The sequence below is a fragment of the Thermobia domestica genome, chromosome 9 (genome assembly GCF_964235325.1).
Source record: "Thermobia domestica chromosome 9, izTheDome1.hap1.1, whole genome shotgun sequence".
Lineage (NCBI taxonomy): Eukaryota > Metazoa > Arthropoda > Insecta > Zygentoma > Lepismatidae > Thermobia > Thermobia domestica.
This window is the reverse complement of record NC_137462.1, coordinates 49,154,448-49,167,501: the sequence shown is the minus strand read 5'-3', so window position 1 is coordinate 49,167,501 and position 13,054 is coordinate 49,154,448. Positions and strand designations below refer to the sequence as shown.

Below are 13,054 nucleotides of genomic sequence, written 5' to 3'. Positions count from 1 at the left end.
ACTTACGGTCACGATGTAAGTTGCTTTGAGCCGTAACAAGTGCTATAAACAAAATTCATAGTATGAACTTGAATATCTTCATGTTTTCTTATCTTTGTTAATCTGAAAACGATAGAATAGATCATTATATAATTATCGATAATCCGTAGGAGTTATTTTATGACATTTATTTATTTAGTCTTTTTGTTGCATAAATTTACTAAAGTTTTTCTCCATTATTACATAACTGAATTACAGTTTCCATAGACAAAACAGTATCTCATAATGTTTCTAGTCAGAATCACTAAAGTATAATTTATTTTCTTTGCAATTGAAAGTCTATATAAACAAATAATTTGAAAATACACTCAATAACCTGTTACAATTCAAACAAATGCACTTATCATATTCCTCTGGACTTTCTCAACACGTGTGTGTAGTTGCTGCGCAGATTTAAATCATTAAATATGCATAGTCATTTCGAGAACAGTTTTCAAAATCGCTCTGGAAATATACTCTAATAGACTAATTTTCCCTAAGAGAAAAACCTTAAAACATACTTTCTGAGGTAGTATTGTTGTTCTACTTCAGATATAGTCAAATACACGTACAAAGTACAAGTACGCAAGTGACGTACCCAAAGCACAACTCAAAGCAGCTCTAGGGACATAAATCGGCCATTACTCGCAAATCGTTTCTATGCTCCTATTAATGGCCATTGTTACGCACTTTGTTAGGATGCATAATACTTCCAGATACTTTTAACATGTTATTTAATGATCTAAAGTAATTTCTTTGAAATAAAAGAGTAAAATATATATTCAAACACTTATTTAATTTTTCAGTCAACTTCAGCGCGTTCAGTGTTATGGTGCCTCATTATTAACATTAAGAAATACGTACACAATTTGTCTCTAGTAATCATAATAATTTCGCATGTAATAATTTGTAATCATAATAATCCTAATAATCGATAATAGTAATCATAGTAATCACAATAATGTACGCTATTACCGTCAGTGGTCTGCGTCACTATCAGGTCTCTTTCAATTTAGTGTCTTGCACTGCCGACGAATAATTTACACGTATAATTCTACAATTGACCAACAACGCGTTTATCAGCTCTTCTTGTTTCAAACCTGCTTCACTACTCTTCACTTTTCCTTCCACCCATTTAAGATTTCCACCGCTTTTGTCTTAATAACATTTGAAGGAAAACCTATTTCTTTATCATAGCTTTTCCACATTCTATTTCAACAATACGACATTCTACACGAAGTTATCAGCAATTTCAATAATACGTATTGGTACGTTAAAAGTTAATTTACTGCTATGATTGCTACATTCTGAAAACATATTCTGAAAATCCATTTTGTTTATGAATATGCCGGATAAATGAAAATAGTGCATAATATTTTTGAAGCTTTCCCTTCATGCGGTGACAATTATAAGTTTAAATAAGTATAAAACTACGTACAAAAAATACCTAAAATTTTCATTTCGAATGGGAAAAGAAGTTAACCATACGTGATTCACTACTATTCTCGTATGGGACAAAGACTCATTGTCAGAAGTCAGAGCTTTGAAGGGCCTTTGGTAGACATTCAATTTACATAGACATGTTTTCATCGACTTGCATGTGTAATTAATGCAACTAGAACTCGACGTGCGATAAATCGTGAGGTTGTGGCAACTATTCCATTTCTCGAATAATGATTGGATGTATCAACGACTGCAAAAGTGTATTACCACATTCAATTCTCCATTTCCTGCAATAGCAGGCAACCCAAAAAGCTTGGTTGTTGAGTTGGTTGCGAATTTGTTTGGTAACAAATAGATCAGTGTGGCAAACTGCAAAGAAGGGAATAAAACTGATTGTTAACAATGACAATTTTATTATCGTAATGGAGTTGGATGACATCAAAAGTTACAAAATGATCTTACTTAAGCAGTTCAAACAAGATGAATGGCAACAAACAGATATAAGAGGAAACCATTTCTCTCCTTCACCCCCCTAAAAAATCACATAATAAGAGCTATATAATGTAAAAGTTTAATAAAAAAAGCCCCACCCAAAATTTGGAAAGTTGACACCTCAAAAGCAAGAACAACTGAACCGAAGTGAGTGACATTGTGCAGACGTAAAATGAGGGAATACGGGTTTCGTATTTTCCTGGGAAAAACGGTTGGGTGGGGCTCGGACGCCTCCAAATATTTGATCACGAAACACCAAAAGTGCTGGTAACAATATGTATGATGTGAGTAATGAACATGAAGAATTGCAGTGAAACTTTACGCATGGACAATACGCAAAAATAAACGAATACGTTTTTTTATTTTCTGCGGGAAAACGGCTTTAGGGGATAAAAGGGAACAACCAAAATTTTGAAAGTTGACTCACAAAAGGCAAAAACAAGGGAACCGAATTAATTGACATTGTGCACATATATTGTAGATGTAAAATGAGAAAATGCTGGAAAAAACGATTGCGTGGGGCACGAACCCCTCCAAACCTTTGATCGCAAAATATCAAAAGTGCTAGCAATAGTATGTCAGATCATGTAAACGACACGAAGAATTCCAACGAAACTTTGTGGTTTCACAATACGGTAAAAACAAAGGTATACGGGTTTTTTATGTTCTGCGGAAAAGCGGTTTTAGTTGTAAAAAGCCCCAATCCTATATTTTGAAAGTTGACGCTCGAAAGGCAAGAAGAAGTGAACCGAAGTGAATGAAATTTTGCACAGATATTGAAGATGTGTAATGGATATACAGGTTTCGTATTTTCCTGAAGAAAAGGATTGGGTGGGGCACGGATCTCTAAAAACATTTGATCACGAATAATCAAAAGTGCAACTAACAGTATGTCAGATGTGTATAAAGGACGTGAAGAATTGCAACATTATATTGTGTATTGACAATAGGCAAAAATAAACGAGTACTGTGTTTTATTTGCTGCGGAAAAACGGTTTTAAGGAGCAAAATCCCCCACCAAAATATTTTGAAAGTTAACACGCGTGAGGAAAAAAGAATTGAACGGAAGTGAAGGAATTTGAGCACAGGTATTGAAGATGTGTTATGATTATACGGGTTTCGTATTTTCCTGGAAAAAATGTTTGGGCGGGGCAACGATCCCTGCAAACCTTTGATGACGAAATGTCGAAAGTGCTAGTAACACTATGTCAGATGTGAGTAAAGGACACATACAATTCCATCGAAGCTTTGTGTATGGACAATACGCTAAAATCAAACGAATAAGTTTTTCTATGTTCTGCGTAAGAACGGTTTTAAGTTTCAAAAGCCCCCATCCAAAATTTTGAAAGTTGACGCCCGAAAGGCAAGAAGAAGTCAACCGAAGTGTATGAAATTGATATTGCAGACGTAAAGTGAGAGAGTACGGGTTTGATATTTTCCTGCAGAAAACCGTTGGTAGTGGCACGGACCCCTCCAAACATATGATTACGAAATATCAAAAGTGCTAATGGCAGTAAGTCAGAAGTGCTTGAAGGACATGAAGAACTGAAACGACACATTGCATAGGGACAATACGCAAAAAGTGAAAGAATACGTTTTTATTTTGCGGAAAATCGATTTTATTAGCCAAAGGCCAAGACTCAAAATTTTTAAATTTGACGCCCAGAAGTCACGAAGAAATGCACCTAAATGAATTACATTTTGCACAGATATTGTAAACGTAAACTGAGATAATTGGGTTTCATATTTTCCTGAAAAAAGCTTTTGAGTGAGGCACGGTCCTTCTAAACAGTTGATTACGAAATATCAAAAGTATCCTCGTCGGCAGAAGTGCCTTTATATCGCCCTTACCTGTGTGTCACCGCGCGGTACTCCAAGCAAGTGATGGTTGTATAAGAATTTGTGATTTATTTTGTAGAATTTTTATTTTCACTAGGGAATTAACATAGGAATAGGTAGTAAAGACACAAATTTGAAGCATCAGTGCACTGTCGTCTCTGATATGTTTCGTATTCTCAACTTTTCTGTTTATTGTTTTATATATTAAGTTAAACACCACAACATGTATCACTGATATCGTAAATCGTATTATTTTTTTAAAAAAGTCGTGTCTTTAACATGTTATCAAAACATTTATCTCCAGACATGATGTAGAGAGAAGACAAAGATATACATCTGTGATATATGTATATGTGATTTATGAAGTAAATGTATGAATTACGTAGTTAAAGGACACGTAAGAGAGCGAAAAGGAGATATAGAAGTCTGAATGTTCAGAAACTTCCTAGAAAGGTGAAAATATATTTAAAAATTGCCAAAGGTATCACGTAACTTATCTTTCTTTTCTTATGTTCTAATATACTTTTGTTCACATCCAAATATCTCTATCCAGAATTACATGATAAAAGCCAATAAAGAAACATTTCCATCTGAAGGTTAAATCAGAAAAAAATACTTTGACTCGCACTAGTTTCGAACTCACAACCCTTGAATCAATGAGTCAGTGCTTTCCCGATTGAGCTATCAACTGCTGTTGGAAAAGACTCATTTCTACTATAACCGGTTGATGAATGGTGTGTATTAACGAAGTTGACTGAGACAATTGCAATAATAATAAGAAGAAGAGGAAGAAGAAGAAGAAGAAGATGATGATGATGAAGAAGAAGAAGAAGAATAGAAAGAAGAACAAGAACAAGAAGAAATACAGAATTTTAAAAGTCGCATTTGGTAAAAGTTTGTCTTGCGGAGTAAGTCCTAATATGAAATTTTAATAAATATAAATATAAGCGTGGTTTATCCGTGCGTGCTGCTCAAACTCCGCAACTCATTACCATAGTCCCATATAGTTTGTAAGCGTATGGTACAGTAGTCTTCATCCTCCAACCAAAAAGAAAGTTTCGGTTGGAATCTATGCGTGTCCTAACGGGGAGGAGGGGATACAAAGAGAGAAAAGTGGTTTTGAAATTATAGAAAAGTCGAATATCTCACGAGGTGAGGTTATATAGAGTGTAGCGTCCTTTTCAGCAGCGAGTCTATATAATATATGGTTCTACAACTTAACATGGAACCCGATCTACACGATTCTCGCCGGGAATCGAAACCCGGCTGCCTTGGGGAACCCAATACATGTGAAAATATCCAAAAATGAACGATATTAATGTCAAATCCATACCTTTTGAAGTCAGTGACATGAATTATGATACTCCCGATATCGTTCATTTCAAAGTTTAGCATTATCGGCATGGAGGTTTAATGGGAGGCATGAAAATTAAAAATTCCTAGTTGAAAGATATGAGTATCTATTCAATAGTTTTCGGGGACACTGAATTCAATAATGACAACCCCGATACCATTAAAGGTCAAGGCTTTATCTTCGTTAGCGGAAAACTTATTCACTTACTTAACTCAGGGGACCTTCAAGTTAAGGATATTAAACTAGGTGCATATATATTTCTAATTTAAAATTATTAGCTACGTATGCGAAAACTCATTTCTAGTAGTGTCATTGCTAGCAGTGTTTCGTATTTGTTTAGAACCCTACTCATTTATAACTGTATCTCACTTTTCCTGTGACAAGAGCAACTCCTAAGCGAGCATTCCTTAAACTGAATGCCGTTAAACAACATATTCATTGCACAACGGTACAGATGAAGTTGAGCTTTGGTAATCTTTAGCATGGAAAGCTAAGAAATCCAGCACAGTGATATTGAAAAAATATAGTTAACGTATTCCTCTCCGAAAAAGATCACCCCCACATATGTTTTACAGATAGTGATATATAGGTTATAGATATACTTAAGTTTGTTGAAATTCCCCCATAGTTGTGGGGGCGACACACTGAAACCATCCCTATTAAGGGGAAAAGCGCCATCCAAAAATAGTCAAATACGAACAAAATTAGTGTCGAAATCATGGTTTTTGTGGTCGCAAAGGTGAATAGTGACGCTGTTTATGCTGCTTAAGTTCAAGCTAAGCCTTGGTTGCTATGGAGGTCTGAGTGGCAGGATGACAGGTAAAAAAAGAAAAAGAAAATAAAAATAGAAAAAGAAAACATGCTATATTCATGTCGAATACATACATAGTTTTCGGGATCATTGAAATAAATAGTAATATTCCAGATGTAGTATATCACCAAAGTCGGCCTCATTGGCATGGGGTTCAGAGGAGAGAACCGATGAAGATTTCCGAACGATTTCTTTGACTTAAGTTTCAATACACTAAGAGTGGTAATGCACAAATGCTGTTGTCACATGGAGACCTATCAGAGATATGATTTCTGGGAAACTGTCGTTGCTCAGGAAGGCATTATCTCCTGATCAGTCCCTAAAATTTTCACTTCTTTACAGGGGCGTAGGCATGAATTTATTTCATGAATCGAAAACTTTTTAGAGGTAAATTGTTGAGAGTGTAATTTATACGTATACCAAATTCGTTTGAAATTCCTCCAGGAGTCCACGTTGCATCGTACGTTCAACTGTACATTTTACTGAGCCGCCAAAACTTTCTAAATATGTATACATATATTACAGTAAGAATAGAATTTGGTATTACCATGCAACTATTGTTGTGAGTTATATTAACGTTGTAAGATACAACATCTAAGTTGAAACATCGCAAGTAAAACAAATGCATGTAATAGCAAATATATATGAAAATAATTTTAATGGCTGCAACTACATTTAATTCAAGATTGAACTTCTGGAATTCAACATATAGTGCGCCACAGATGACAAGATTGACAGAAAATATGCGAACTAAAACAGTGTTGCAAACTATATGAACTATATTTATTTATTTCGACTTATTTTACATGTCGAGGTTAAGGCTATATGTAGCCTTATCTACCACCTAAACATGACACAAAATTGAAAAATCAAAGAATATGCCTAACAATAGCAAAAGAAAAAAGTTAGAAAGTAAAAAAAACAAGAAACAGACGGTCACTTGAACACACACACACACATAACACACACAAATTTGATATAGTGCTACACGAAAGTGCATACATGTTACAATATGTAATAAATCTTGAGTTTCATATCTCTATGACAAGCTTCTCTATTGGCTTTTCTGTCTCTGTGTCCATTCAACCCTGCTTCGATAACAATAAACTATAAACTGCTCTTTTAAAAGATGCTAAAGATTTTGACTCACGTACCGAGGTTGGCAAAGTATTCCAATCACGACACGTTGAAATTATATATGATTTGGAGGAATAAGTTGATCTATGAATAGGAATTGCAAGTTGGCTATTAAAACGTGATCTTGTGTCCCTCTCATGGAAATCGCTTAAAAAATTAAGGTGTTTTAGAAGATAGGAAGGTTCTGTAAAAGTAAGTGTTTCATACAGCAGTACCAACGAGTGCAATTTTCGCCGTTGCTGCATCTTCAGCCATTGCAGCTTTTTAAAGAATGGCGTAACATGATTTGAGAATTTTAAGTTAAAAATAAAACGTATTCAAGCATTTTGTACTCGCTGCACACGCTTTTGTAAATGTATATCAGCGTCAGTTAAGGTGGTGTCACAGTACTCCAAATGTGGTACTACTAGGGTTTGAACAAGAGTTTTTTTTCAACTGTATTGGTAAAAAGTTTTTTAATTTGCTGAGAGAATGAAGAATTGCAAAAGCCTTCTTGCATGATGCGTTAATTTGATCGGACCAAGTTAAATATTTGTTAAGTATGACGCCAAGATTTTTCACAGAGGAAGAGAAGGGAATATTTACGCCTTCTAAAGTTATATTTGGAACAAGTGAAGCATCTATTAACGTCGTTGCACGTTTGGAAGTAATTAAAATTGACTTTGATTTGACTGGATTTATAATCAAACAATTATTTGCTGATCATTTAGCCAAATTACTCAAGTCTTCGTTCATCTTTGTTATACAAGTATCTATTTGCTTTGGTGAAGAAGATAGATACAATTGAACATCGTCCGCATACATGTGATACTTACAGTGCTTTAGAGATTGTGCTAAGTCATTAATATAAAAGCAGAAAAGAGGAGGCCCTAAAACACTACCTTGAGGAACCCCACAAAGGAGGTTACGCTGACCAGAAACGGAGTTGCCAACCACCACATAATGTTTTCGGTCCCATAAGTAATTTTGGACCCACTTAGCAGCTGAAGAAGAGAAACTAAATTTTTGTACAAGTTTCTGTAGCAAAATGTCATGGTTTACTGACTGGAATGCTTTGCTATAATCCAGTAAGGTAAGTATGGTTATCTCTCTCTTGTCCAAAGCAGAACGTATATCATCAGTAATACTGGTAAGAGCTGTAAAGTGCTGCAATGTTTACGAAACCCGGATTGAAAAGTGTCTAAAAGGTTATAAGTTCGAAGGTGCTCACATATTTGATCACTTACAATATATTCAAGAGCTTTAGATAGGGCAGGTAATATTGAAATAGGCCTTAAGTCTTCTGCTGACCTTACATCCATAGTCTTAGGGAGAGGCAGGACTCGTGCTGTCTTCCACAAGACTGGGAATGTTCCGGTAGTAAGGGAAAGATTAAATAAATTGGTAATTGGGGAGAAGACGAAAGGTAATATTTTCTTGATCAATGTTATGCTTATTTCATCAGCACCTATAGCAGTGGATTTTATCCTCTTCATCGCTTTCATTACATCCTGTGGGGTAACACAAGTGAAAGAGAAACCATTTTCTTCAAAATTAGGGATTTGTCCTGTATTATCAGATCTTGCATTTATCTGTGAGCTAGAACTATCAATTCTACAGAAATAATTGTTAAGATAATCGGCAGAGAAAGGAGCAGCTACATCCGGCTGGACTCTTTTGCTGCTACGAATGCCAAGTAGCTTCAAATTTCTCCAAATATGGGAGGGATTCTTGTTCTCAAATAGGGTGTAGGAAAATTTTAATTTCGCATTACGCACGGCTGGATTACATCTATTTCTAAGGATCCTATATTCCTCAAATTTGTCATTTAAGTTAGGTAGATTCAATTTACGTGCCTTCTTAAATTTGCTATACGCTCTGTCGCGATAAGCCATTAAACTTCGAATTTCATCTGTAATCCAGGGCGAAGGAGAACGAGTAACACGTTTTTCTCTCAAAGGGGCATCAATGTTCAGAAGATAAAATATTAACTCATTGAAATAAGATAGTTGATCATTCACAGAAGGAAAAGAACTTATTAGATGCCAAGGCAATAACGCAGCATCACGCAAGAGTGCTTCATTCTTAATGTTGGCTAAATTTCTGTATAAAACAACTTTAGGCTTGAATTTGGGAGTCTTGATATAATAGCAAACAAAGATAAGATCATGACGCGAAATGCCAGGTACTGAAAATTGACCGAAATGAAGAACTCTATCACTGTCGGAAGTTAAGATTAAGTCGAGAAGTGAATCTGAGGTGGTAGTATGAAGCGTAGCTTCGAGCGGACAGATGGAAAAATTTAAGGATGTAGTAATCTCGCGGAATGTTTCTACTTCACGTTTGGTGGACAATAAATCAAAGTTCATGTCCCCAACTATGAGACTATGCATATAAAGTGGTGAGATACGAGAAATATCTTCTTCGAAATTCTTAAATAATGCCCCTGGTGGGCGGTATACACAAGCCAAAATTAATTTTTGGTTCTCAATACATATCTCAACTATGATGTACTCAGATTCGAAGCTATAATGACCACCTGATTGACAAATAATTTTTGCGTCAATGTCATTTCGCAGAAAGATTGCAACCCCACCACCACCTTTGTTAATGCGATCGTTTCGGATAATTTTAAAGTTATTTAACAATACCAGATCATTAGAAAGAGTTGGCTTTAACCAAGTATCGGAAACTAATATTGCATGCAAGTTCTCAATGGAATGAAAAATAACTTCGAACTCAGTATAATGTCTGACAAGGCTCTGCGCATTAATGTGCACAGCATTGAACGTTGGTCGCTTCGGTTTATTAAGTTCTGTTTGCAATAAATAGTGAGGGCCTTCGTAAGACACTTGGAGATCGGGTAGCTTTAAAGGTTCATTGTCTTCGAAAACAGAGGGACATATTTTATTTAGTTTGGTTAAAACGAATGAATAGGGGTTATGTTTGTTGCTTATATTGTCAGTCTTTGTACTCATGTAATATTGAATATTTCAATGGCAGGTATTGCGAAAAAACAGAAAGACTAGAGAAAACGAAAAGACTATAGAATGGAGATTTCTGTTTCCTTGTTGCTTTCTGTTCCAGGAGGCGAGCCGAAACTGGAAACAACAGGGGTGACAGAACACAGAGACAGGGAGGTCTTCGTGTGCTGATGGTAGGATGGGACACTTTTGTATCCATTTCCACATTAGAATCACTAGAGGCTACACTCCTATTGAGCTTGACAAATGCATGTAAAAGCATCATTGATAACCACATCCAACACAAAATATTGCCGACAAATAAAAATAGCAACACAACCACACACTTTGCAGAAAAAAGCGAGCACACTATACTTGTTGAAAATATTGTCAGATAAATATAAAGCTCATAAATCACATAGCTACTGCAGTTATCGCTTCTGTGTATTGTAGAATTTAAACACTGACAAGTATGCACACATAAATAGACATAGGACGTTGAAACACACGCGCACGCACACAAACAATTCAGATGCACACAATATTCATACTTGGATATACATTTAACAAAAGAGGATATATGTATTAATAAAATAGTAAAAGAAAAACAAATCTCTAACATATCACACGCAGTACAATATGTACACGTTCCGTGCTGCGATATTATGCCACTAACTGTTGGCGATATTCGCTATTTCTGTGTCCTCACAAGCTATTAAGTTCGTCCTTGGTAGAGACGAAATGTCTAGATCCGTTTTTAAGGACAACTATCTTTCCGTCTTGAGTATACACCTGCTTGTAACCATACTTCTGAACTGCTGAACGCAACAATTCCAGTCGATGATGGCACAAGTCTTCTTGGATGGTGATGTTGGAGCCCTTCAGTTTTCTTTTATTGCTGAACACCTTAGCCCTGGTTCGGTAGCTTGCAAACTTGACAATTATTGGACGTGGTTTTCCCTCTAATTTGGGTCCAATCCTATGACTTCGACTAATGTCGTTTATGTCCATGGGAACACCTAGCCGCTCTTCAAACAATTTGATGGCAATAGTGTCAGTATCTTCATTTCTTCCCTTCGGTATTCCGAAGATCCGAAGGTTTTCCCTCCGCTGGTATTGCTCCAGTTCCACAATCTTCTCTTGCAGACCACTAATTTCTGCGTCCTTGTTCTTTAGCTCTTTCCGAAGGTCATGCACTTCTTCAGAATTGAACTTAAGAGTTTCTTCCAGTCTTTCCACCACTACTTTCGTAACTGATTCAATTATTGAATCTACGATTAGCTTTAAAATTTCAGGGGTTTGCACCACTGACTTGAACTCTTCGCAGATTTGCCGCACGTAGTCCTTTTTCTCTGCTTCGAGCGCACTGTTTCCTTGAGACCCTTTGATAGCCTTAGAAGGAGCCATTTTACTGTGAAGACTTTGTACAAACAAAACAACTGTAAATTAGGAAAGTAATATTTGTACAAGATTTTCACTAGATAAGAAAACGTTATACTGTTCTTCTATCTGTAACTGAACTATGGAAACATAGATTGCTGCGAAACACTTTTTCCACTGAACTTTATGGCATGGAAAACACGGAGCGCGATACGTGCACGTCTAACCACCAGCCATCTCACTATAGTAGCTACTGTTGTTATAAGAACTATATTGTGCTATTAATATAGAAAGAAAAACATAAATTTTCTTGTTCATGTTATTCCCTTTTGCTTCATTGTCCAGTAGTACTAGAGAAATATATCCTTTTACTTTTAGGTTGAACCTTCTGCAGACCCATATGTCATGTAAGGAGTATAAATAGAGCGAGTTATGAATAAATTTAATTTCTAGTCTACTTAAAATCTCTTGATCTATTAATGACATTTTTTTAAATTTCGCTTAGTACGTTTGAACAAGATTTGATTCGTAACTCAGTTGCTAGAGAGGAAACTGAGCGAGCGTTGGCGACGTAAGGCAGTTTAACTTAGAAGTAGAAAACCTAAGTTCCCACTGGAAATCGAACACAGGCCTCATAAAAATGTGAGAAGACAGAACCATATAACCATGATCCAGTATGTTACCTCTCTGAAAGAATTATTTCAGTTACCGCATCTTTCATATGTGAAGTTCCTAGTTCAATTCCAACTCGCACCAAGTATGTTTTGTGTAGGTGGCACACAAAACACCACATGCGGAGTTTTCTCATGGTTCTCCTGGTTCCTCCCACTTTCTTTATTTGATCATTTTCTTAATTTTTATCAATGTCTTCCTGAGTCTCGGACCATAATCGTGGAACTTTTAACTAAAAAATAAAAATAACTGATGCAGCTAAATATATATAAAATAACCTGTGCATTATAATGACTTTTTTCTGAGTAGAGCAAAATATTATTTTCAGCCTTATGTCAGGAGGGGCACGGTGGATCAGTGGTAGAGCGTATATCTCTGAATCATGGGGTCCCTTTTCCGATTCGCGGCCAAGCAAGTTTGTGGTGGACAACATCGTGTCCGTGGGTTTTGTCGGAGTACTTCCGTTTCCTCCCAGATTTTCATTCCACAAAATTCTTCTATCGTTATTCACTTGCCTAAACCACCATTTCCTATGGCCTAACGGGCATAAACGTGGGACGTTAAACTGAAAGATTTTATTTTCATTTTCAGCCTTATTTCAATGTTATAATTGCACCATTTAGGATATATAGGCCTATTAGCATTTTTGGTTCTTAACCTGATGATCGCAGGTTCAAGTCCGTTTATCGTGTCTGAGGTTTTTCAAGATGTTTTATTCAAGCTTCATTAGATGAATGAAACGTTTCAGTGTAAGTAGTGACCAACTTTCTTCTACGTCGTTTTATGTTGTTGATTGTTGCTTTTTCTATCCAGTATAAATGACCGTCTGAGAATGTATCAGGAACTTGATTAAGTATATAAATAAACATTAGTGTTCGATATAAGCTCAATATATGCAAAAAGATATGAGGGGTTATGGTCAACTCAACAAAAAATTACTTTGGTGAAAGCGCAATTTAAAATGTC

The 13,054-nt window shown here is 35.9% G+C and overlaps 1 protein-coding gene across 1 annotated transcript; it reads right to left on the bottom strand.

The window, feature by feature from the left end:
- Positions 1-10,741: 10,741 nt before the first annotated feature.
- On the bottom strand, positions 10,742-11,443 carry LOC145660806 (uncharacterized). Its single transcript, XM_081726220.1, has one exon. The coding sequence runs from the start codon at positions 11,441-11,443 to the stop codon at positions 10,742-10,744; it is 702 nt and encodes a 233-aa protein (XP_081582346.1).
- Positions 11,444-13,054: the final 1,611 nt, after the last annotated feature.